Below are 25685 nucleotides of genomic sequence, written 5' to 3' on the forward strand. Positions count from 1 at the left end.
GACCCAAGGCAGACGACAGGCTGCCTGACCAGGATCTCAGACCCCCAAGAGCCCAGCCATCCGCACGGCAGAGGCCGCGGAAGGTGGGAGATGCCAGTAACTGAACACAGTTCAAGTTCAGGGCAGGGCACCCGCCAGAGTGTAGGCCTCCCACAGTGCACTCACTTTGGAACGGCCACGTCTGACACGGCATGTGAGTGTCGGCTGTGAGGCCACCACTCCCACCGGCAGAGCTCAAGCTGCGGCAAAGTGCAGTCTTTACGGCGCTTGAAAAGTGCGAAGACGAGCAAAGTCTCGGCCTTCTGCGCAGAACGTCCTTCCCCAGATACGCCTGTGTGCAGGCTGCTGGCCCCTCGCTGGGCTTTTTTCTGGGGCCTGTGACCTCAACCCCTCGACTCGGCAGACCCTGAAAGAGGCACCGGGGAGTGGGGCAGGGGAGGCACTACCCCAGGGGTCCCCCGAGTCTGCAGGCGGTCGGGCCTCCCGGCTGACCTGGAGCCACGGTGACCTCAGCCACTCACACCTATGAGAAATGTGCCTCCGAAAGAGACACCTTCGCTCCATGAGAAAAACTCCAGAAGCTACAACACTAAGAAACAGACCTCAACCCAGAGCCGTAACCCCCATCCGGGACAACCAGGACTTTTCCCATGCACGACTGCATGCCCTGAACTTCTAACGGGACAGGCGTGCTGTGGGCCCCACTCTGCAACCCACTCTCGTCCCCTCTGCTGCAGCCCAGCGTCCCCTTCCCTCGACACAGACTCGCCCCTATTTTTAGGGCGCACAGAGCACTCCGAGTGTGATCCTCAACCTGCCTGACAGGAAGGTCATTCACAAGCTCTGTTACGGGCCGGCTGCAATCCCGCTGCGCACACACCTAAGCACCCAACCCCCAAAGGGTCAGCACTGGGGCCGGGGGCAGGGATGGCGGAGGAGTGAGGTGGAGCGCGGGACAGGTAGGCGCTGGCACTCACGTGCACACTCACAGGCACCGACACACACACGCCAACACATGCACTCACACGTGTACGGACATAGACTCGCACACACTCACACACGTGCTCACACGTGCACTAACACAATGTGCACGTGCACACTCGTGCACCAGAATAAACATGTGCACACGCGTGCTCACACATATGCTCACGTCACACGTACTCGTGCACACGGACGCACATACGAGACCGCACAGGCATGCACACTCACACATGTGCACACTCTCCCCCCTCACTGGTCGTTTGGAGTGTGGCTTCCCACAGAAAAGGCAGCAAGATGAACCCCCTTCACCTGGCACTGTCTGCCCAGACAGCCTCTCCCCGGAGAGTCAACAGCATGGTTGAGGTGCTGTGGCGCTCCCGTGCATCCGTGGCTGACACGTGGCCAGTGTGGCTCTGAGGGACACTCCCCCTCTCTGGCCACCTGCCCCCAGTTATTCTGACCACCGAGAGCACCCATGGGTTCGGACCTGGATCCTGCCAGCTTCCTGGGGCAGCAGGCCCAGGGAGGCACCCCGAGCCCCAGGTCCCCCTTTCACGGCTGTGACACACCCAGGAAGGAGCAGCCTGACCGTGGGGTCTGTCCCTCCTGGGGACTTGCTCCTTTGCCGGCACCTGCCACGGCTTCCTGACGCCTCGGCTATGCAGTGTTTTGCTCCCCTTCTCCTGAGGTTCCCAAGGGGCCCTACCGGCACGGCAGGCAGTGGCCAGCAGGGCTGGCCCACCCCGTGGCACTTGTGGGTCAGGGGACGTCATGCTGTCCACTGCCTCCGTCACACAAACCCCCTTCCCCCAGGATTCACTCTGCCTTGTGAGGTGACAGAAGCTCAATCTTGTTTTGTTTTAATATTTTGAAGTTTATTTTGAGAGAGACAGAAGTGTGCGCGTGTGCGTACAAGTAGGGGAGGAGCAGAGAGGGGGAAAGAGAGACTCCCAAGCAGGCTCCGCACTGTCAGCACAGAGCCCGACATGGGGCTTGGACCCACGAACCGGGAGATCACGACCCGAGCCAAGATCAAGAGTGGGACGCTTAAACGTCGGAGCCGCCCCGGCGCCCTTCCAATTCTGTTTTCAAAACGGAAGCCACCCGGAAGTTGTGCAGGGTGGGTAAGAGAGACAGACACACTGCGGGCGGAGAACGGGGCCAGACGCGGAGTCAACGCGGGAGGGTGAGCGGCCGGAACGGACGCTGCTGACCTCCTGCGCCGAAGGTTCCCGCCGAAAAGTCGCTCGGCAGTGGACACCCACAGGGGCGCCTGGGGGCTCAGGGTGGTTGAGCGTCCGACTGCGGCTCAGGTCACGATCCCACGGTTTGTTAAGTTCCAGCCCCGCGTCGGGCTCTGTGCTGGCAGCTCGGAGCCCGGAGCTGCTTCCGTTTCTGTGTCTCCCTCTCTCTCGGCCCCGCCCTCTCTTGTGCTCTCTCTCAAATATAAACGTTGAAGAAAATTAAAAAAACAACAAAGAAGCGGACACCTATGGGGCTGCAAACAATTACGTGCAATCGCTCTGTATTTTATTGACATCTCTACGTTTTGCAAGTGTAAACAGGCATCCAGTAAACACATCCAGATTAAAAAAGTCTACGGACACAGCACATCACTGTCAGCTTCCAGCAGAAGGCAGGCCTCGCCCAGCACAGACCCTGTCCCAGGCCAGGAGGGTGCGGCCCCACCACGACCTGCTTCGGAAACGTGGGGACGGCGGGGAGGGCAGGCAGGGCAAACGGCACACAGGACCCCCAACGTGGGCATCTCTTGCCTCCCAAGGGGTGCTCGGGAAGGATGCTGGGGCAGGACGGCGTGTCCCGGCCAGCCACAGGGCGGAGCTTTACAGACCCCTCAAAGCTCAAGAGACAAAGCACCACGGCTCGACCCCACCCGGTCACACACCTGTAGTGTGCTGTCCACTGTCCAGCATTCACGGGGCTACCCACAGAAACACGGGATCCGCGTGTGGCTGACATGATGCCAGAGACACCTCCCCGCCTCCCGGGGCTGCTTCCCGCACGCCAGAGGGGACAAAACGAAAGTCTCTGTCTCACGACAAAAACTCTGTACGCACAAATAAAAAAATAAAAAACTAACGGAAGTCTATCTACAAGGCTAGCTCTTCGCAGAGGCTGCAGGTTCTGGAGACTGAAGAAATTCGTATGGGTCGTGGGTCACCTCTGGCTGCTCCCCGACGCTGAGGCGAGAAGGACTTCCTGCAATTGTGGGAAAGACAGGTGTTCACACAGCAGATCCACACACACGTCACGGTTCACACCGGGCTGAAAACGTGTCCTAGTGACAGCGGTTAGTGAAACCACACCTCAGCCACAGAGCCCGCTTGTTATTCAGCCAAACCTCCACCGCGGACGAGCACCCCTGAGCCCACGACGTCAAGACATATTCTGCGAGCCCGACCTTCTATCTGGGAACTACGACAGCAGCATGGGCAAGTAAGGGAGTAAATTCAAGGAGCCAGGAAGCGTTTGGTTCCCTTCCTGGTGGGACTGAAATCCCGATGGGGCCCACACAGCTGCCCGCTCTGTCTCAGTAAACACAGAAGGCCCCAGGCCACCTGCTCTACCCTCAGGGCCCCGGAGGATCGACACACTCATTGACACTCTGTGTTAGGACTGAACACGGGAATGGCAGAAAGAAACAAACGTTCCCCGAGTTGAACTAAGCGTCTGAGGCTCGTTCTGCCCCTCCCAAGGACCCTGGGGTGTAGCCAGCTGGGGCTCCTCCTGACGCAGGGCCGGCCACGTCTCACGGCCACTCCCCACGATTCCTAACGCCAAGTGACTTCCACTCACACGTTTCAGCCCCGGGCAGCTGCCCGACTATAGGGCGGTCTCAGCGCCCCAGGGGCAGGGACACCCTGCAGAGGGAGCAGCCCGCACGGTCCCGGGGGCCACCTTACCCAGGTGGTGCTGGTCCCTATCGGAGGGGGAGGTGTTGGACAGGGAGCTGAGGTTGGAGGACGGCCGGGAGCCCCCGCGCTCTGCCTGTGCCTCGTGCAGGTCCTGCAGGAGCTTCGCCGTCTCATCCAGGTTCAGGTGGCTGTCGTCTGCGTCAGGCTCCTTCCTCACTTTCCCTGCACAGACACGGGGCCGTCAGACGTCAGACACCCAGACGCCTGGGCCGCACCCCCGGTCTCTCCCTCGCCGCTATGAACGCTTGGGACAACACCCATCGTGCGGAAAGCTGGGGTGGTGGGGGGGGGGGGGGAGAGGACAGGCAAGTTTGGAGGGCGGGTGCCACGTCAGATCTGAGCCATTCACGAAGAGGGCTTGCCCTCTGGTGTAAACAAGCAGGAAGCAGGACAGCATGTGCAACGGAGGCCCGCAGACGCCAGGACGGAGAACACGCCAGAGCGGGGGCAGGGGGCCCCGGGCAGTGGGCTGCTGGGAGAGCTCCTGGGTCTGGGCCAGGAGGGGCCCTGCGTGTGTGGGAGCACACGACCCCTCCAGGCAGTTCAAGAACTCACGTGTCTCCGACAACCAGTGGCCCAAGCCTGAAGAAGGGTGCGGTCCACCGGCGGGACAGTGTCCCTCCCTACACTAAAGGTGGCTCAGGGCCGCCTTTAGAGCACCTCACAGACACACCTGGACAGGGTCCGACGCCTACACATCGGTAACGGCCGAACGTGACCAAGCGCAGCATCGAGGCACGCGAGCTAACCAGCACCCAAAGGCCTAACTGCGGTCTGGCCCATGAGAAACCACTACCGGGCGGGCAGAGGGCAGGGAAACAGCCCCACCAAACACGGGAGGAAAGTTGTGAACAAGAGGGGCCTTAAATTCGCGACTAGGCACTCGCTCCTCAAAAAGCAGAGGAAGAGGGTGGTGAGGGGAGAAGGGGAGAGTCTGGAAAAGCCGAATTGGGCTCCGGCACAGGAAAAGAGCAGCGTCTGTGGCAACCCGCCACCCCACGCTGGGAAGGACAACAGCAGGTCAGCCGCGGCGGAACAGACGGCCAGACACGAAGCCAAGACACTCAGCAACAAATGGCAGAATCGGGAGCCCAGCTGAAAATCCACAGACCCCCGAGTCCAGAGGTCCCCCCGAGTCCACAGGTCGAACATAACCCGACAGATAAATCCAAACACAAGCAAATCAAGGCACGTTATACTCAAACTACCAAAAACCAGTAATGAGGAAAAAAACCTTAAACGCAGAGGAAAAGAAGAGTTGGCAAGGCTAACGTTAATACAGCAGCCTCCGACCGCAAGCCCAGAAGACCAAGTTGGCCCTTGGCTGGTGAACTTGGATCCTGGGAGGGTCGCCACCACCCGAGTGACAGAGGGGCTCCCCGGACCTCGACTGTCCATGCAACTGATGTGGTTTCCACTGAACACCTGCTCTCCTTCCAGGAGCCTGGAATTTGCAGATGTGCCAGGGAGAGGGTGCCTGCATTGCCCCAACTCGATGCTGGGAGTCAGGCGTGTCCGTGGGACCCCATGGGGTGGCTCTGGAGCGCTGCCTGGTCTCCCCCAGACTCACCCCATGCACCCCTTCCCTCTGTGGGTCCCGATCTGTCCCCCTTTGCTGTATCAAACCAGAGCCACGAGTCTCAAGACTCCTAGGGAACCACCTAGCCCAGCGGTAGGCGTGGGACCCCCCAACAATTGGGAAAATAACAGACAAGGAGCAAGACAGCAGATCTCAATCAGGTCTGGGTTACCACGCTAAGTACAAACAGCCTAACCCAAGGCAGAGACCACGGGGCTGATGACAAAACGAGAGCCGGCCTCATGCGCTCTGAGCCGTTGACAGAAACCACTTCTGACGCAGGCAGGATTTCTCACCCCCGGCCGCGGTGGCCTCTGGGGCCGGGTCGTTCTTGGGGGGCCACTCCCTGTGCCTCGGGATGTTTAGCAGCACGTCCGGCCTCCACCCCTCGACGCCGGAAGCACCACGGGCACGGCCACACGCAATGAGGGAGGCCACTGTCCGCAAGAAGCCCCGTGGTAATGGTCAGGTCGGCCCAAAGGAAAGGAGGGGAGGAGAATGCACCTCGAGAGCCTCGAGTCAACAGGGAGCCGGACGGCCAAAGAGATTCCAAAACCCCGGGTGCCATGCGGACCGTAGAGGGCATCTCACGTGGCGGGGTCGGGCTCAGCTGCCGACGAGGGCACAGCCTGGTGGGTACGTGCGCGCAGACACGTCGATGGCAGGCCACGAGGCAGGCAGCTCGTCCCTGCACGACCGACAGGCTCGAGGGACCCTGACGTCAAAAAGGAGACCTGGGCAAGCCCCCTCTGGGGCCATCAGGGAGGGACCCCGAGCACAGTGGCCATATTCCTAGAAAGGGGACAGGCCTCGGCACACCAGCCTCGTGCCCCGGGGACCACCTCGCAGACTGACACGGCACCGGGGATGAGAACACAGCGTCCTCTTCCAGCGGAGCCTGAGGATGTGAGCACGCCCAGCACGACCTACCTAGAGAGCCAAGCATGGAGATGTCCAGGGAGGCGTCCGAGTAGGACTTTGTCGACATGAAGTCCAGGACGGAGTTGCTGTCGCCCAGCGAGTCCCCAGCCTGGAGGAGACGGGTAGGTACCGAGCAGAAAAGGAAAGAGGTCACTGAGCAGGCAGTTAGCACCAGCTGTTGAACTCACAGGAGCGTCAGCGTCCCACCCCCCCAGGACAGGCCGGCTCTGCCACGTCCACACCCAGGGAACAGGAAGACCACGCTGCGTCTGGTCCTTGCTGCAGCCACGACCACCAGGGGCACTCCCAGAGGCGGCTGCCACTGCCGAGACCAAACCCCACAGCCAAAGGCTGCTGACTCTCGGGGATAAATGGGTCCCTGCAACGGGGGGGGGGGAGGGGGGCGGCGGCACAGGGGGACACAGGGGACCTGAGGGGCTCACAGCTACCTTGCAGAGACTACACATAAAAACACGGCAGATTCCATGCCAAGCGTGTTCTCTCTCCTTCTGTGGCCGCCCCACGCCCTCCTAGCCCTCTCTGCACCGTAAGGAAACAGCCCAGCGTTCCCCGAGACGCTCCCACCACACAAACCTTTCACGGCAGCCTGTGGCTCGTAAACATTAGGAGGTAACAGCTAATGTATGGCCGTTTTTAAAATGAACATTGAGAGCCACCTCTGGTGCTTTAAGGGAAATATACTACAGGTAAGACCCTAAGGCCTTCAAATCCTACCAAATCCCACCCTCACTTTGGAGATCGGACCCTAAGTCACTGTGGGATAAGTTACTGTCCGATGACCACGCCCTTCCCGACACACGGCCTGGAGGGACCGTTTCTTCACCAGATAGTTCAACTAAAGGTCCACACTGCAGCAGACGCTCAGAGCCTGTGGACCTGGTTGCGCAGGTGCACGTCACGTGCCCTCGAACACCCTCAGCCCGCCCTGCAGCTCGAAGGCTCACACAGGGTCCCCACCAGCCCAGAGAGTAGGGACAGGCACCCACCTACATCCGGCCACACACAGGGACCTGGCAAAGGAGGAAGATGAGACCCTGCTAACCAGGCAAGGGGCACAGGGCCTGTGAGCCCTCTCCCATCAGGTCGTGCCCTCTGGTGTGAGCCCTCTCCCGCCGGCCTATCCCCTGTGGGTGTGAGCCCTGTCACGTTAGGCCATGCCCTCTGTGTGAACCCTCTCCCGTTGGCCTGTCCCCTGTGGGTGTGAGTCCTGTCATGTTGGGCTGTGCCCTCTGGTGTGAACCCTCTCACGTCGGCCTGTCCCCTCTGGGTCTGAGCCCTCTCCTGTCGTCCTGTCTGGGTGTGAACCCTTGCCATCGGTCTGTCCCGTCTGGGTGATCTGTGAATTTGCTTCTTTCACTTGACTTTCAGAAAAGCCACTTTGCTCTGTGCTCTGATAAATCTCTCTCAAGAGGAAATGTTACAGTGATCACTTTGGGCCATCGACACGCCGGGCCGGGGCTGAGCTCGTGTTTATGGAGTACGGCAGTAGCCAGATCTCAGGGCAGAGTGCCACCGAGAGTCCTACAACGACCCCACTGTTACCGCTCTACTTTGCAACCAGAGACCGAGGCTCAGTGCTACTCATGATCCTACCCAGGGCCCAGCACGGGGCCCTTCTCCCTACGTGGCTGGGGCAATCATCCCACAGCTGCGGTTTTCCAAGTTGTCACAGATTCGCCTGCAACTTGGAACTCGTAAAAACGACTTGAAGACAGCTGGTTTACTCACGACTTCTCACACCAGCCAAAGAGCACACACGCAGATCTCCCTAGAGACCTCACAGGGCCGAGGCCCCACACACAGCCGAGGGAGCACCCCAGAGGCTAGAGTACCCCGTGGCTCCCCTACAGGAATCCAGTCCAGCGCCTGCTTCCCCACCGGCCGGCCGTGCACACTTGCCACGTGAGAAGACAGGGCCCCCGCACGACCACTGCTCTGCGGCTCCCGTGCCTGGACTGGAAGAGAAGTGCCATGGCTTCCTGCCCCTCACCCTTGTCACTAAAACTCAGGGGCAGGGAGACTACCACCTAACCAGTTTCCCAAGAAAACAACACGTGAACCTCTTCTCAACGACCCCATTTCACAGGCTGAACACGACCGTTCCCCGCAGGAACGCTAATCATCAGGTTTTCACTTACACGTCCGTGCAACTCACCTTCGCTTCCTCTGGAGGCTTCACGGGAACGTTTCTCCTCTGCAAATCAAAACGGGAGAAGCCAGTTTTCGGAACGGTTTTATACGGAATGATTCACTCATATCGTGTACACAGACGTAAATTAAAGCAGCCCATTCAGTCTTGCTGGGGTTGTCCTCGCGGTATTCACACCACCCTGTGAATCAGGGCTGGTGCAGCATCAGACAGACAGCCAATTCCCCGCAGAGGGCCCGATTCATGCAGGCCCAGCCAAGACCCTGGGAGGCCTAGCGCCCTGATGGCACCCTGGGAGGGACGGAGGTGAAGGAGAGGGCACCCGACGCGTTTCCGCAGCCCTGGACGGCTTCAAACAGAAGGTAAACGTCTGACATTGTACCTGCGTCTCAGGGGCAGCTCAGGAAACCACCTGCTAGGTGAGGAGGGTCCCCTGCCCTCCGATGGGCTGCACTGTGGGGCCACGCATCTTCTCCTCGGGCTGCAGTGTCCACAAGAGGCTTACACTTGACCGCTACTGCATGACCACAGCCTGTGCGGGACCCAGAGTCACCCAAGACAGCTACTGTGTGACTATTCTGTATGGGACGCCCAGCCACGTGTGACCACATGTGGAGATCACAAGCCTAAATGCTACTGAGCCACCGTCCTGCAATCTGGCAGGATCTTCACCTTCAAAACAATCACTCAGCTCGCACGCTTTTGCATCTGAGATCTTTTGTTTGGGACAACGTTCTAGAGATTCACCCGTGCTAAGGTTTTTATAAGCTTTAATAGAAATTAACTTCTCCGCTATTGTAACGTCCAGTTCCACACGCATACGCACGCCTCCACTAACGTATACGTTTTAGCATCAAACGTCACCTGATGCCACAGCACGTTGGGAATTACGTGACTCCTGTAATGCAAGCTCACTTTCAGAAAAGTGATCCCGCTGGAATCTAGAAAGGAAACCAAGTGGCCAGGACATCTCAGGAGTTCCTGCTCTATAAAGACACAGCCTCACACACTGTGCCCAGGGGGGCACCAGGAGGAAAACTTTCAGACCACGGTGCAGAGAACGGCAGCCGGGGCACAGCGGCCACACGGAACTGAAGAGTGGCAAAGTCTGGAGAGGAGGATATAGCTCACAGCAGGAGCTCAAGTCCAGGAGGGCTGAACCCGGACCACACTGACCTGTGCACACACAGACGAACACCATGGGGCCAGGTACACGTGAGGAGACACAACCAAACTCCACCCAGCCAAGACCTCACTGAAACCTGGGCCACCAGAAGAGACCCCGAAAGGCCATTCCTTGGGATCAGGGCCAAATTCACCCAACATAAAGGCCGCTGAAACCCACCCTACCAAATTAAAAACAAATCCCAAGAAATCAGATGACTCCTAAGAACTCCGCCAAAATGAACATCAACGTTCTTAAAGGAACACAGTAAAATCCAGGCCAGCCTCGCCCAGCAGTAATGTAATGTGAGCACATACCCACCTAACCTTCCGGTAGCCTGCTTAAGATTAATCTTAACACGTAGTCGACGATGACACGTTTCACTTAACCCAACGTATTGAAAACATTTTTTATTTTAACGTGAGATCCAGATAAAATAATGAAATAGTTTTACGTTTCTTTTTTCGCACCAGTCTCTAAAATTCTGGTCCGCAGCTCACATTCTCATCACATCTAATTCAGACCAACCACAGTCCTATTTCCGCCAGTCACTTATGACTGCTGGCGGCAGTAATAGCCAGTCCAGACAGCAGAGACTCGACAATGTAATGCCCGGGGCCCAATCAAACAATAAAGCAGCAAACTGTGGACAGTAAGCAGAGGAAAATCTACCAAAAGGCAGATCCAGGAATGGCAGAGATGACAAAATTGGCGGATAAGGACTTTCAAAGCAGCCGTGGGAGATACGAGAAATAGGTCCAAAAGTTTAAAGGAAAGCGTGAACATAACATGAAAGGGAAGGCCTAAGAAGGAAGAAAACAGAGCCTAGACCTACAACACGGCGTCTCAAAGGAAACCTTCACTGGCTGAGCTTAACAGCAAATGTGGCTGAGGCACAAAAACAGATCACTCAACTTGAAGCCACGGCAACAGACAGCATTCACCCCTGAGGGAGGGACAAGAGACTGAGACAGGAGCTGAGCATTACCGGCACTCGGGACAGGCCAGGATGCCGGCCGCGTGTCAGAGTCCCGGAGAAGCGACGAGTGTGGGGTGGGGGCAGACACGACATCTGAAAAGACGACGGATGAAAATCTTCTAAATGATAGGCCTGAGAAGCCCGACAAACGTTAAGCAGGACAAACACAGAGAAAAGAACGCTGAAACACATCAGAGACGAATTACTGAAAATCAGTTACAAAGATTAAACTTTAGAAGCACGTAGAGCAGCAAGCAGTCCATTTCCTGCAAAGGACAAAGGAGCGAGTATCTGAGGCCTCCTGGGACAGAGGTCTGTATAGCACAGACCTCTTCTGGTCTTTTCCTACAACCTTGAAAAAAGGAAAAGCCCACTCGAAGCCCGTCGGCCGACGCGTGCGCTTTGCCAAGAAGATGCACGACAGAAGACACAGACGCCTACGACGGCGACGCTTCAGAAACGGTGTGGTCAGATGTCTCTCAAAATAGGAGAAAAGCAGCCTATGATTCCACGATTCCAGACCCAGGGAAGAGGAATTCCATAAATACGGATAAAATAACTTCTTTCAGACCAAAAAGAAGCTGAGTAAATTCCCCGTCAGCAGGTCTACACTCGAAGAAATAGCCAAAAAGAGTCTTCAGAGCAAAGGGAATGGACGGCACACGACAGTGATCTGGGTATAAAGTCACAGAGCCCCAGAGACGGTGGGGGGCGGGGGGGGGGGGTTGGGAAGGGGGGCTGGCAAGTGGGTCTTCTTAAACTTCTCAGTTCCTCTGAAAGAAAACTGACCGCCTGAAATAAAAACTTAAAACATGAACGAGGGGAGACCAGCCAGCGACTCCCTAGGACGGTGTCCATCCGGACAGGCTCGCTCCACAGGCGCGGCCCCACAAACGCAACACACGCACGCCCACCTGCCTCAGCTGGAACAGCATCCGTGAGTGGTCCCCGCCGGTGATCTGGTCCAGGAGGTCGTCCACCATCTTCTTGCTGTAGCTCCCAGCATCCTTCACGAACTCCTGCAGGCTGGAAGGCCGAGAGAGGGCACGATGCCGCCGGAAGGCCCCGCGCCGCACGCTCTCGCCTCCCAGGCGCCTTCCCCGGGGCCGGCGGTCCCGAGGAGCGGGGCCTGCCCCGTGGACCCGGCTCCTCGGACGCGCCTCCGCGAGAGGGTCTCGCCGAGAGCCGCAAACCTCCCACGTGTACTCTGGGGGGTGGCAGCAACCGTCTCCGTCGGATACTCAGGGTGGCCCATGATCCAGAAAGGTGAAAAGGACCTCAAGGGGCGCCCGGGGGGCCCGTCAAGCACGTGACTCTCGACCTGGGCTCGAGTCGCGATCTCCCACTTTGGGAGTTCCAGACACACATCAGGCTCTGAGCTGAGCGCGGAGGCTGCTTGGGGTTCTCTCCCCTCCCCCCGCCCCTCCCCCATTCACATGCACGGGCGCTCTCCCTCGATATAAACTAAACGACAGAAACAAGAGATCTTAAAAAACAGATGCTAGAACTCAAAAACCATCTCGAGAAGATCACTTCAAAAAAGACAAGGCTAACGAGAGTCCGGGCACATACGGTGAGCTCTTGAACAACGGCAGGGATCGGGGGCGCCAAGCCCGCAAGCTGCAAATCCACGCGTCACTCGTGTCTCGCCCCAGACCGAACCACTCGCAGTCTGCCGACCGGAAGCCTTTCTGAGAACGCGAGCGGACGAGCGCGGCTCTCGCACGTCACACGCGCCGCACACCACGCCCCGCACGAGACACGCCAGGAAGAGCACGTTACGAAGAAAATCACGAGAAACCCCGACCGCGACTCCATCCTCTACCGACCGCGAAAAGCCGCGGGCAGGCAGCCCCGCACAACCGCAAGCGCGCGGCTCGGGGTCAACGGGGACACGCGGGCTCCCGCGGGAGGGGCACAGCCGTACCCGGTGCTCTTTTCGTTTTTGTTTCCGTTCTGACTTAACGAAAGGAGACCGAGGAGAGATGCTCCACAGCAGCGGGGAGAGGGAGCTCGTGCGGGAACGAGACTCCGCGGGCACCGCACCCTAGAGTATCGTCCTGGTTTTCGGACTCCGTGAATACTACAAACTAAAAAAGAAGTGAGTGGAAGGCACCGTAAAAGGAGGCAGGGGACGAAGGCCCGGGTCCTGGCCTCTAAGCCCTGGGGCAAAGGCTCAGAAGGGCTCCCCAGAGGCCAGACCGTCACACGGGGAGCGAGGAGGGCCACCGATCTGGGAGTGAGACCGTGACGGCACACGAGTCTCTCCGGGAGCGTTTCAGGAGACGCCACCACCGTGAGCGTGTGACGGGAGCAGGGACACCGGAACACTCGTGGCGTGGTCTGGAACAGAGCGCGTGGCGAGGTGACGCGGGGACGCCCGGGAGGAGCGTGGGCTGCGGCCGCCGTGCGCTGCTCACGCGGTCGGGCTTCTCGCTGCCCAGCGCCCGGAGTCCATCCGTGTTTCTGGGGTGGGCGCGGGGGAAGGCGACCACGGTCTGGGAACACCGTGCCCCCTGAACCAAAGGTGACTGCCGTCCCTTAAAGGCTGTGACAGGGCAGTGCGGCAAAAGGGGGGGAGGGCACCACTTGTGACACTGTCCTCGCTCACCACAGATTTCCTCCTTGGTGTTCCACTTCTGCCTCTCTGGGCTCATAAAAATCGTATTAAGGGCTGACTTCCTTTTGTTCGTTTTTAAAATACATCCCGTGTTCCGTTTGAAATCAAAGATCTGATACGGAAAGATCCATTTCTTAGAGGTTAGCCAAACTCGCCTTTCCTCCTGGAGAATTACTAAAATTCTACAGGCGTGACCTACTTCTATTGGTGCACAGAACACAGCAGCTCCACAGAAACACGGCACCACGTCTAAGGTTTTAGTACCACGTCCCAGTCACCAACGGGGACTGAAGCGTGTCCCAAAATTCTTCTGCTGAAGCTCCAACCCCAGTACCTCAGAAAGTATCATTTGGAGACGTGGCCTCCCAAAGGTGATGAAGTTCGAGCGAAGTCTTTAGGGGGCCCTAACGCGTTACGATCGGTGTCTCTGAAGGAAACGGAGACCGGGACACAGACTGAGAGAGGGGCGTGCAGGTGAGGACACAGGGAGACCAGGGCCGTCTACGCGCTAAGCACAGAGGCCGCAGGAGAAAGCAGCCCTGCCCACGCCCGGGTCTCGGACTCCCGGCCTCCGGCCCCGCCAGATGACGAATGCCTGTCACTTCAGCCCCTCAGGCTGGGGTGCACGGTTCCGGTGGCCCCGGCAGACTAACACGGCCACCGAGCCACGTTCCAACGAAATCACGAAACAAGCTCCAAACACACGTGGTTGGTGACACGCGCACACACGTTCTTTTTTAAACTACAGCCCGGATCGTCACCTTTGTAAGGCGCAGCTGAGTTACCCGAACTTCAAGACCAACCCGCGGCAAACCAGTGGTTTACGGAAAAGAACTCGAAAACCTCCGCCGTGCAGACCCGCTGCCGTCGGCCGTCTCCCGCCAACCACCCACCAGGGAAACGGCTCCTCCCGCACGGCAAGCGAGAACCTTCCGGGCCGTGCCGACCCTGCTCACCTCAGCGCGCACTGCACACCCGTCTCATCCCCGTAGGCGGAATACAGCAGGTCTACCTCCTCCGACTTTAAGTCGCCGAACACGGAATTGCTGTGCATCGAAAGCGCGGTGGTGGTGCTGGAGAGAAAAGTGACTGAGGGCAGGAGAGGGAGAGCACAAGACGTGAGACGCACGTGCGGTGACGCCCGCACGAGACGCCCCCGCTCCCAGCCTCCTCCCTGTGACATCGCTGCTCCCCAGCGACCCGAAGCGGTGGCAGCTTCCGGGCCGAACCAGCACTTCAGGCTCTGCGGCAGGTGCAGAGGACAGTTCACGCGATGCAAGGCGAGCGCGCGCTGGTAGGACGGCTTCGTGCCGACCCGGGCCCTGCCGGGAACCGAGCCCACGGACGAGGCTGGATCCCTCAAGGGGCTGTGGGGGCATCACGGCTGGCGTCCCCACGTGAATGACGTCAGAGCTCAAGAGCAATGCGTCTCAGACGTGCCCGTCCCCCCCACTAGACCCCAGCAGCACCACGATGTGACCATCACAACGTCCCCAGACGCCACCAGCTGTCCCCCGGGGAACAAAACTGCTGCACACCGACACGCTCCAAATCTAGCAAACCAGCCACAGACGTCACTCGGTCACTCGGCCACACACACGAGTGCGGCCAGCACACCAGTCCCCTCCCTCCCTCCACCGCCACACCCGTCCAACCTTCCGTCTCCCACACTTGCCCCCCATCATTCGGCAGACACCCCGGCATACACCCCCACCCACGGTCGGCACGGGGCTGAGACCCACAGGCCGGTACGAGTGGACGGTAAAGGAGGAGCGTGCCCGGTGAAACGTTTATTCCCCTCACTCGACAGGACCTTAATTTAATCTCGTTAGTTTCAGAGCCAGAATCTGGACACGGTACTAAGAACAGGTGAGCCAGGAAGATGGCGGAAGGACGCTGGGTCCACACCTCTCCTGTGATTTCCCTCATCCCGTGCCCCTACCTGCCCACCCCACACTCACCTTTGCCCCTTCTCTCATCCTTGAAGCCCAGTGTGGTAAAGCCAGGGAGCAGCTTGCTGGAGAGCGAGCTCAGGTCCACAGGGTGGGTCTCCTCCTCTGCAAAGGGACCGGGCTGTGAACAGGTGGCTCGGGGAGCTCCCAGCTCCCGCGGTGGCTCACAGAGTGCACTTGGGGAAGGCACGGGGGGCTCTCTAGAAAGACAGGCTAAAATCAAATTTACAGAAACCGCTAAAATTCTTAGGCGCCTGGGTGGCTCAGTCGGTTAAACATCCGACTCTTGATTTCAGCTCAGGTCGATCTCACGGTTTGTGAGTTCGAGCCCCGCCTCAGGCTCTGCACTGCCTGGGGCCTGCTTGGGATTCTTTCTCTCTTTCTCTCTCTCTCTCTCAAAATAAATAAGCACTTAAAAAAAAAAAAAAGTAGCCGCTACAATTCTCAAACCTTAACTCTGTCTAAACTATGAGTTGATCAACTCGAGATACTTTTCAAAGAGACAGAGTACATAAGGGCTTCCCCACGGGTGAGCGGATCCAGCATCTGTGCCCCCCTCAAGGTCCTTAACACCATGATCACACAGGGCATCCCCTCTAAGCCCACGTCTGGGCCCCTTCCAAGCTCCGCGAGTGCGACGGAGTTGTGCACTCTGGCTCCTCCCAGGGAGCCCTGACAAGGGTGTGAGTCGATCCTCATGATGGTATCTGGAAGTCAGGCCATGAGGACTTGTAGAACCGCAGCCCTGCGGGAGCACAGCTCTACACTGGCTGCCTATGCTAGACCCTGGGGCAGAAAAGGTCTGAGCGGCACCCCTGCCCCCGCTGGATGACTCCCCCCTGTCCACGTATCATACGCAGGCTGCGTATCATACACAGGAGGGGGAGGACAGGGGAGTAACACCGGATGGGATTCGTCTACGCCGTGCGACTGGGGCCTGCTCTGCACGGGCAACCGTGATCTCAGACGGGCTACGAAGCCGAAACTCCCTGGCGCTGCGGAGACTAACCCCAGCCCTGCTCGGGGCCACGCACCGTCGGCATCCGGCTCGGCCGTGTTGACCACGCTGTAGAGCAAGCTGCCGTCACTGTCCTTCTTCAGATAGCCCATCTGCAAGGAAGCACACCTGAGGGCCGGCCCTACGTGCTCTGCCACAACACCAACAGAGCTAAGGCGTACGAGCACGGCCTAACGTGCACAAATCCCAACAGGTCACGGGGCAGTTGGTTTCCCCATGGAAAAGACCGCAGAGACCTCTCTCGTACCTCCCCGAACTTGACTTCACACCCATGTGTACCGAAAGGATTAAGACTAGTTCCTGATTCTCCTAAAGGAGATACGGAAACAGGAAGCTTACCCCAGAAACTGCTCTCTTACAGGATGTCAGAACCTGAGCCAAATGACCCAGAACAGGACCCTGGTCACCAAATGCCATATCAACGGGCACTAGAGGCTCCATCTCTAACACAAGGGACTTAGTTCCGCTTACAGAAAACCACTGAACAAAAGCCCTCTTCCTCCGAAGGCCCCCAGGAAGGTCCAGGAGGGGCACCTGCACATGGGAGTGGGGGAAGAGAAGAGGGGGACCCTTGGCCTGAGTGCCTGAATACAGGGCGGGGAGGACAGGAGACCCGTCACTGGTGACCACGTGAGCGCTGAGTGTGTGAGTACTAACCATACGAGTACTCACCATGTGAGCACTGACCACGTGAGCGCTGTGTCAGTACTGACCACGTGAGCGCTGGCCACGTAAACACTGACCACGTGCGCGCTAACCGTGTCAGTACTGACCACGTGAGCGCTGACCACGTGAGTGCTGGCCACGTGAGCACTGACCACGTGCGCGCTAACCGTGTCAGTACTGACCACGTGAGCACTGACCACGTAAGTGCTGACCATGTGAGCGGTGAGCATGGGAGTACTAACCATGTAAGTACTCACCATGTGAGCACTGACCACGTGAGCGCTGACCACGTGAGCACTGACCACGTGAGCACCGACCACGTGAGCGCTGACCATGTAAGTGCTGATCACGTGAGCACTGACCACGTGAATGCACTAAGGGGAGCAGGAGTCAGGTTTCTCGCTGTGGAATTACAACCCAAAAAGGGAGAAAAGGGAAGCAGGCCCAGCACTGGGAGCAATGGGGGTTCGGGTGTGGACACGTGCCTCTGATGAATACACGCAGCTCGGCACGGCCCCCCCTCTCCGAGCTACCGTCCGCAGGGCTCTTTCCCAGCGCCACTGAGGGCCGTGCCCAGTGCCCGGGACATTCCGGGGCTGAAGCACTACAGGCGTGCAGACCAGCGGGTCCAGCAGATCGACATCAGCTACACAGGGAACCGCAAACTTCCCACCAGGGAAGCTTAAGGTAAGTAAAAGATTCATCTCCGTAAGCTTCACGTAACCCGGCGCATGCAAAACGTCACTGTTCGAAATTCTTGACTAACACTCCACGCGCGTTTTGAAAACGCGTGTCTGAGACAGGGATGTGAAGTTCTAAGAGTTCTTCACACGGACCACGTGCACAGACGAGACCGTGGATGCACCAGGTCAAGTAAACGTGCCGGGATTAACATCGCCTCTGTCCTCGTTACCGTGACCAGCGGGTTTAAAAGTGCACGCAAGAGCCACACCGTTTCTACCGGAGGTGCCGGTCTGCTCTCCCGGCAGGGGGGGTGCTCCAAGCACAGCAGGGAGGCCCCCACAGGCCAGGCCCGGGTCAGATGGGACCCACGGGCGCCGCAGAGGCACACAGAGACGCAAGCACACCAGGAGAAGAGGGAGGCTGCAGCGCAGACGCCTGGCAGGCCTGACGTCCATCCGCCGGTGGGCAACATCCCACTACGGGGCGAGCCTGCCTGCAGCGTCCCCGCATCACACACCGCTTCTGGGAGGCCCCCGCCCACCCCAGAGATGGAGCCGGTGACGGGACCCAAAGGGAGCCTGCGGGACACGAGCTCTGCCCAGACACCCCCGACGCTACCTTGCCCCCTGGGAGGAGCCGGCTGATCCTGTCCCGAGCCTCGTCAGCTGCGTGCTCCACCAAGGCCAGCACGTGCTCCTCTGCCGTGCTGTCAGTCAGGCTGCAGGCATTTCCTTCCGGCTCAAACGTGCAGCTGCGAGGCAGGAACACCACACACGTCACCCGGGCATGTGCCGCTCCCGCCTCACCACGGTCAGTCCCTACCGCTCCCCAAGGTCACCACGGGCCGGGAGCAAGGGCACGGAGCACTCCTCGACCCTGTCCTCGTGGCTGTAACTGCAGCAATATGCGGGGCCTCCACGAACAGCGAGGGAGCCCCAAACGGCCGCTGGAGTGTCTCGTGTCTCAGCTGCACACCTGAGTCGATCTAAGAGCAACCTGACGGCAACCTCACCACTCACAATGCCGTTCGAGGCACCGTTGGAAAAAGAGGCAAAGCTCCGTGGAGCGTGCAGACGCCAGAAACAAGGGTGAGCCGGGAGCACAGGTCGTGAGGCAAAAGGGGCGTCCCGAGCCTTCGGCAGGCGGGATCAGACCCCACACAGAGAAGAGCTTTATTCGAACAGCCAAGGGTCACTGGGTGCAGCGCCCAAGGGATGTGGCCTCTCCTGTGGAAGGTTCCAGAAGCATATGGACCGACTCCATCCAAGGAGCCGCGGGAGCAAACTCTGCCTGCGGACCCCAAGCCTGCAAGAAGGCCCCGCCTCTGGCCCAGGGTGGACGGCTGCAGGAGTTGGGGGGGGGGGGTGTCAGGTATGAGGAGAATGAAGCCCCCCCACAAAGCGTGTCACCTGCCTAACACAGCACAGCTACGTCCCCCGCACAGGGACAGCCAAGCTAGGCCACCATCAAGTGTCCTGCACGTGAGGGAACTTCTTCAGAGTGAAGGGCCAACAATCACTGCAACACGCATATGGGAACAGCAGGGTCACACCTGGAACAGAGCCTGCGTATGGCCGGCAGGGGCTGTCCTGCCCTTGTGCCCCCAGGTCCGTTAGCGTGACGAGGCCCGGCTGGCCCAGGTTGCCGGCCAGCTGCCTGGAAACACCTGAGACCAGAGCTCACACGCAGCCGCTGGGGACCGGGCTCCTTCCAGCAGGTGGGGGTCCACGAGCTACTCCGCGGCCACGGGCGCCAGCACAGGCTCACCCTCACTCACGGTCCTGAGGTGCGTTTCCCGTTACCTGATAACTTCTCTACTCGGCCTTTTGGATTTCTTGGCAGTTTCTACTTGTACAGGTGCCGCTTCAGGAACGGGCTCCTCGACAGCTGTGTCTTCGTTGCCCAGAAGAGCTGCCTGCTGAGAAAAATCCATGTCCTGCATAAACGACATGCTGCGCTTCAGAGCTAACAGCCGCTCCTAGAATCAAAAAGGACAGAGCAGCAGGCCTTTACCTCTGCCTCGCAGCCGAGGCGCCATGGCGACGGGTGGGATGGGGATGGCCGCAGCCTCGCCTGGCCTAACAGCGGGCTCCCGTGGCGCCACCGCGGCAGGGGCGGGTGGGAGTCGGCACCACAGGCGCGGCCGACTGGCTGGGAGCACTCGGGGCTGGCGGAGGGGGACGGGCCAGAGGGCACGGGGGCCCGCACCTCACCTACGGGCCGGTCAGGCACAAGGCACCGGTCCCAGATGCGTGACGCATGCAACCTGGCTCACGGGGCAGATCTGGGAAGCCACTCCGGACGGCCAAGACGTCCTGTCCGGACTCAGTGAGGCAGCCACGTGAAACCAATCACAGGCTGGCTGCGATCCATCAGACACCCACACTTAGATCGACAGATCCAGCACTTTCCGCCAACCCTAAAGGAGACGTTCCAGCTGGCGCGGGAGCGGAGAGAGACAGAGAGAGAGCGCGCGCGCCTGGCGGGGAGGCTGGCCTGGGACGTGTACAGAGGCTCTGCACCACGGCCAGTGACGGACGGGTGGAAGCATGGCAGTCAGTGGGGGTGGGGCTCTGTGTAGGCATCGAGACAGAGGGGACCTCTCGTCTCTGTGGCTCCTTGCTGCCGCGGGCTTCTTACTTTGCTCATCATCTTAAAGCCTGCGTGAAGGATCTTCTTAGCTAACTTGTAGTACACGGTGTCTGGTCTGTTGTAGGTCATCGCGTTATCACACATCAGTTTGAAATCCGCCTGAAAGGGAAAAAAATAGAATCTGTCGAATCTGAACCACTAAGATGCCAGCAAAAACAGGACTCCTGTCAAGAGGCTAAACCTGAGTGGCAAGCAACTAAACCAGGCTCTTCAGCTTAACAAGTGGTTTTTAACGACTCTTTGAGGAAAGTTTCAGACCTTACAGTGAGAAGCCTGCCAAACCTGGAGCTTCCTCCTGAGGGCGACACGCGTGGCTTCTGTTTCTGTTTTTTTATTCCGAGAGAGAGAATGTGTGTGTGAGCAGGGGAGAGACAGAATCCCAAGCAGGCTCCACGCTGTCATCACAGAGCCTGACGTGGGGCCTGAACTCGTGAACCAAGAGATCATGACCTAAGACGAAACCAAGAATTGGACGCTTAACCGACGGAGCCTCCCAGCTGCCCCAACACGTGCGCGTTCTAAGAACGTCGCGGCTCCCTCTCTCCATCTCCAGCTCCCCCGCTTTGGGAGAAATCAGATGTAAGTAGGAACAAGAAGTGACAGCCAGGTCCTTTTAAGTAAAAGCCGAGGAATGAGCCGAGAGCTGAGCACGTTCATGTCCTCTCTCTGGGATTTTGCCACAGAATTCAAAACTTGGTCTATCGCCAATTACTCTAATAGCATCAGCAAAAAGGCTTTCTGTAAGATAAGGAAAATCTTGCTGAACAGCTTACGTTAAAAGCAAGCTATTGGACGTTTCAATATATCATCACCCCAACCAAATTACAGACCGCACACACACCTGTCACAGGTGCGCTGTGCTGGCCATGAGGACGCATAAGGACAGCTGAAGCCAGCCAGACCCTGACCGAGCCCCAGCACTGACCCCACGGCCAAGGTCCCCAGGGCTGGGCCTGTGGGCCTTGATGTAGCAGTCTTGAGGACAAGGCAGAGGGGGGACACTGCTCACATCCAGGACCGTCACTGGGCAGCAGAGCAAACCAGGGCCCGACAAGGCAAGTGGAGGACTGAGGGCCGCCTGCCCCTGTACCCTTTCATGTGGCACAGCCTCTGAGGCTCAGCAAACACGTTCAGTCGTGTCACCAGCAAATGAAAGGGATAGAGCTAAGCCTTCCAAATTGAATAGAAACTAAGAAAGAAACCCGATGCCTTTTTCTACATGACATCATTACCAAAGCGTCAAGCACTCATCTTGATCCGCCCCTGGGATCAAAGCCAACAAGCAATTCCTACCTTGCAGTTGTACCAAGAAACAGAGTTCAGAACTACACACTAGAGAGTCATAGAAATTGATCGTTAAAAAAAAAAAATTAAACTCTTAGTTACTATAAAACAAAAAACTAGGAAAAACTGTAATTCTAAAAATACCCATTCTGGAGTCAGACCAAATCAGACACACTTTTGCTTGACCTCACGTGTCTCTACAGCTTCCAGACAAGATACCGGTTTCCCTGATGCAACCTTTGGGAGACCTTGGCCCAAAGGCTCAGGCCCCCATGAACACTCGCAACTAGAAACCAGCTGATATGGACAGAGTACTTACTGGACATAAACACACAGAGAGCTTCGCAGCAATTATTTCAGAAACCGAAATTAGTTTACCTTAAATTCTGTGACTGATTTGTATTCGTTGGCTACAATCTTGTCTTTCATTGTACCAAAGTCCATGGGATGTTTTATTATCATGGAATATCCGGGAGCAATTGCATCCGTGACAGGAAAAGCAAAAAATCCATGAGGATCTTTTCTGAAAACAAGAACGTCATTACTTAAACAGGAAAAACCCTAAATGTAGATCTCCAAACAATACAAAACGTTTCACGGTAAAAACATGACACAATTCACCAAGTTTTGTTCTTTAAAACAAGAAATAAAATTTACACCCTGTAGAAGCGTAGTAGATATTTTTGATGGTTAAAAATTCCAAAATTACCCTCCTGGCTGGAGCCGTGACATCTGCATCAGGGAGGTCCTGACCGCCCCCCACCAACACCCCTGCCCTGCACGGACCGGGCACACGGTGCTCTCCCCACGCCGGCCCACCCCCCACTAGACTGGGCGTCACCCAGGGAGGGCGAAGGGTCTGCTTCACGGGTGTGGGAGGTGAGGGAAGAACCCGTCACAAGGGAAGACACCCTGAAGGTTCCCAACCTCAAGTTCTTGAGAAACTGTTTACCTCTGGAGCTGGCGGAGAAAATGCTCTAGTAACTGCTGAATCGGTGTGCTCTCGTTCTCAGCTGACAATTTAAAGAGTACAGGATAACGATGAGTCAAAACATCTTGATACTGTGTCACTAGAGAGCTCCCACTCCACGGCACGTTTCAGTGTTTCAGGCTCCAACAAGAACTGGGTACAAGGACGACCCAGACCCGGTCTTGGCCCCAAAAAACTCAGCTGGGTGGGAGGGGCATCCACCACAGCATCAGTCCCCCAAACCCCTTAGAAAGTGCCAAGATCCTTCAAACGACAACAGGGAGCTGTCACTTGTCAGTCTGTAGGAGTCCCCTGTCACGACCGGGCCCAGTACATTCCAGACACGGTACGAAGACGGCCAGGACACAGAGGCCGAGCTTCACCAACTATCACTTTACTCGGCAGTCCAGAACCTCTGGCCGCACCTCTGCTGCTCCTCCTCTGTAAAACGGGTACGAATGCAACCGCACGGGGGTCCTTGTGAGGACGGCCACTAACTACATCTCTTGGCCCACGGTGTGGAACCGGGGTTTCTGGTGAACGTAGTAAGCACGCGTGGCGGCCTAGGTTCTGTTCCCTAAGCCATAAGAACACAAGTGCTCTTACCTAGAGCATCCACTGCCGGCCACGCCCAGCCCCCAGACCTCAGCATCCGAATGCACTAAGGAACCAGGGCTCCTTGGAGAAATAGCCGGTTCCAGGGCCGGAGCAAACAGGCCTGCAGACCACGAGTGGGTCTCGACAGTGACAGTGACCAGAGCAAGTGTGAACATCACCCCTTCGGGTACACGGAAGGGAAGCACTGCACGCGTGACCTCAATCAGCTGATCTGACCAAGCCGGCAGGGACCGGCGACTGTACGCACTTCGTGAGCACGTTCACCCGGCGAACCGTCTCATGCCTGACCTTCTCTCCTGCCCACCGTGCCCCGTGGCCCCGGGGCCTACCTGTTCACCGTGGCAATGACTTGCACGGGACGGCTGTTGCCAGAAAACCACAGCCTCGGCAACGACTACCATACGACCCCGCTTCCTTCCCTCCCGAATCACAGGCAGGCAAACCCAACGTCAAGAAGAGAAACGCTCGAAGCAAAACTGCCTCCACTTCACTACCTCCTGACCATTTGAAAGCCCCCGAGGAAAGTGACCACTCACGGATTAGAGAGCCCCGAGTGTTCTCTCCTCCGGTGAGGCTGGCACAGCCCTCGTGGTGCCTGACAGCCTCAGTAATAACTGATTCGAGCACTAGTTCCCTTCTCCCCGTGATGAGCTCGTGGGTTTAAAAAAAAACAAAGGGAGGGGGCACAGGGGCGGTAGTTGACTGAACCCTGCTCTACAGGTTCAAGTTGACACTAAGACCTCAGGTCCAGCTACGCTTCATGTCGAGCCCTGGAAGAGAAAGCACTGTTCCCTCCTTCCTGCACACGTCCCCAAGAGGCAGAGAAGCACGACGCCAACCACTGTGTCACAGAGACGAGCTGTCGCGCTCCGGGAGAGCCTCCAAACACGTTCCTTCCACTCGCCTGGCTGTGTCCGGCACGCTCGCACGGGCCTGTCGGGGGGCGGCTCCACCTCCACCTTCTTGCCGGGATCAAAGTCGTCGGCCTCTCCCTCTGAGTCGCCATGCTCCTTTTCCCGTTTCCGCTTCTTCTCTTCCTGTGAGGCAGAGTCAGGGCAGCGAGAGCAAGGCAAGCAGTTTTAAATGATCTCCTGCGACACAAAGCCGAGCAGGCAAACCTCCCTCCAGAGACGCTTCTCCTTCAGATCCCCCCTCCCCCCCCCCCCCCCCCAATGACCACCCCCTGGGCTCGTGCGCCTTTTGCTACAAACAGGACGGCCCTTTCCTAAGACCCCACGGCCCTGGTGATCTGCCGTCCGGGGGGCCGGGGGCCTCCACCGGCCAGCTGCCTCCCTGCTCTACCTTTCTTTTCCTTCTTTCTTCGTCGTCAAGGTGCTTTTCCTTCTCGGATTTCTTCTTCTTCTTCTTCTTCTTTTCCTTGTGCCGCTCTCGCTCGTGGTCTGACCTGTCATCGTAATAACTGGAGTCGTGCCCAGACCCCGACAGCTCAGTCACTTCACTTCCTCCAACCTTGAGAACCAGCTTCAGGGGCTTCTCCAAGGGCTTGTCTGCATAATCTGTAAGCACAGACCGCAGCTTCGGGGTGTGCTCGGGTGTGTAGAGGCACCAGGGGCCCGACGTGCAGGGGGAACAGAGAGGACGCCCAGGCCCCAGAAGGCAACACCATCAGGGAAAGATGGGGAAGCAAACCCCAGGGCCGCCAGTCCCGCCCCCCTTGGTGCTGCATCACCCTCAGGGACATAGTTCGAGCTGCTCTGTCTGGCGAGGAACAAGGAGGCAGGGGAGCCCAGGAGCCTGGTCCCTCCCCGCCCCCTTCCCTAAGCTCCTGGCCTGCGCTCACGCCCGTCTGTCCTGCAGCAGACACAGGACCGAGGCTGCAGGAACGCGCAGGCCGGACGCGGGTGACAAACAGGGACGAACTTCTCCAAGACCAGACAAGCCAACACAGATGCGGGAGGCGGACCAGAGGCCCGACAGCCCTGGCGCCCTGGCCCGGAACCGCCGCCCGCGATCCCAGAATCCTCGCCCAGGACACCTTCCCGCGACCCCGGAATCCTCCCCCCGCCGAGACCCCCCTTCCCCACCCGCAGGCGAGCCGGGGATTCTCCCTCGGGGCCCGAGCCCGCGAGCCCGGGATCTTTGCCCGAGGCCCCCGCCTGGGACCCCGCCCCCCCCGCCCGCTGGCCGGCCCGACGTCACAAAGCGCGCCCGCCGCCTCACCCTCGTAGGACGAGCGCCACTCGGTCTTGTGCTTCTTGTGCTTCTTGCCCATGGCGGCGCGGGGCCGGAGCGCGGGGCTGAGGGCTGCAAGCAAGCGCGGCCGCAGCGTGGACGCCGCCGCCGCCGCGGCCCCGACTCGCCACCCGCCTGGCCCCGCGGAGGTCGCCGGGCCTCGCCGGAAGCAGGCGCCGGAAGTCGGGCCGTCTCGCCCCGCCGGCGCCCAGCGCTTCCGGGTCAGAGGGCGGTGCGCCGCGCGCGGCACTTTCAAGCGCGGGCGGGAGGGCGGACGGCTGGAGCGGCCCGGGCGGT

The 25685-nt window shown here is 58.6% G+C and overlaps 1 protein-coding gene across 9 annotated transcripts; it reads right to left on the minus strand.

Moving 5' to 3' along the window:
• Positions 1–2489: 2489 nt before the first annotated feature.
• On the minus strand, positions 2490–25575 carry BRD9 (bromodomain containing 9). 9 transcript variants are annotated; one of them, XM_019438265.2, is made up of 17 exons: positions 25377–25573; positions 24498–24712; positions 24100–24232; positions 22560–22620; positions 21986–22130; positions 20312–20422; positions 19474–19607; positions 18290–18422; positions 16338–16413; positions 15313–15408; positions 14308–14440; positions 11646–11757; positions 10741–10824; positions 8594–8632; positions 6427–6526; positions 3906–4079; positions 2490–3201 (listed from the first exon to the last, which is right to left on the minus strand). In XM_019438265.2, exons 1-17 carry the CDS (start codon positions 25426–25428, stop codon positions 3101–3103), a joined length of 1899 nt encoding a protein of 632 aa, XP_019293810.1. In that variant the 5' UTR covers positions 25429–25573; the 3' UTR covers positions 2490–3100. The 9 variants fall into 9 exon arrangements, with proteins under 9 accessions (XP_019293810.1, XP_019293809.1, XP_019293813.1 ...); XM_019438264.2 differs by having other exon boundaries at positions 19474–19649; XM_019438268.2 differs by having other exon boundaries at positions 19474–19586; positions 25377–25572.
• Between the last annotated feature and the right edge of the window lie 110 nt (positions 25576–25685).

This window comes from Panthera pardus, unplaced genomic scaffold, assembly GCF_024362965.1.
Source record: "Panthera pardus isolate Hobbes unplaced genomic scaffold, ASM2436296v1 HiC_scaffold_2, whole genome shotgun sequence".
NCBI classification, from domain to species: Eukaryota; Metazoa; Chordata; class Mammalia; order Carnivora; family Felidae; genus Panthera; species Panthera pardus.

Bases quoted from the DNA above. Each gene is read 5' to 3' on its own strand.
- BRD9 (XM_019438264.2), bottom strand. From the start codon at position 25,428: ATGGGCAAGAAGCACAAGAAGCACAAGACCGAGTGGCGCTCGTCCTAC. The intron at 24,713-25,376 runs GTGAGGCGGCGG...CTGTGCTTACAG, and splicing joins GTGGCGCTCGTCCTACGAGG to ATTATGCAGACAAGCCCTTG. The intron at 11,758-14,307 runs GTGAGCAGGGTC...TCGGCCTTCCAG, and splicing joins GGTGTGCAGTGCGCGCTGAG to CCTGCAGGAGTTCGTGAAGG.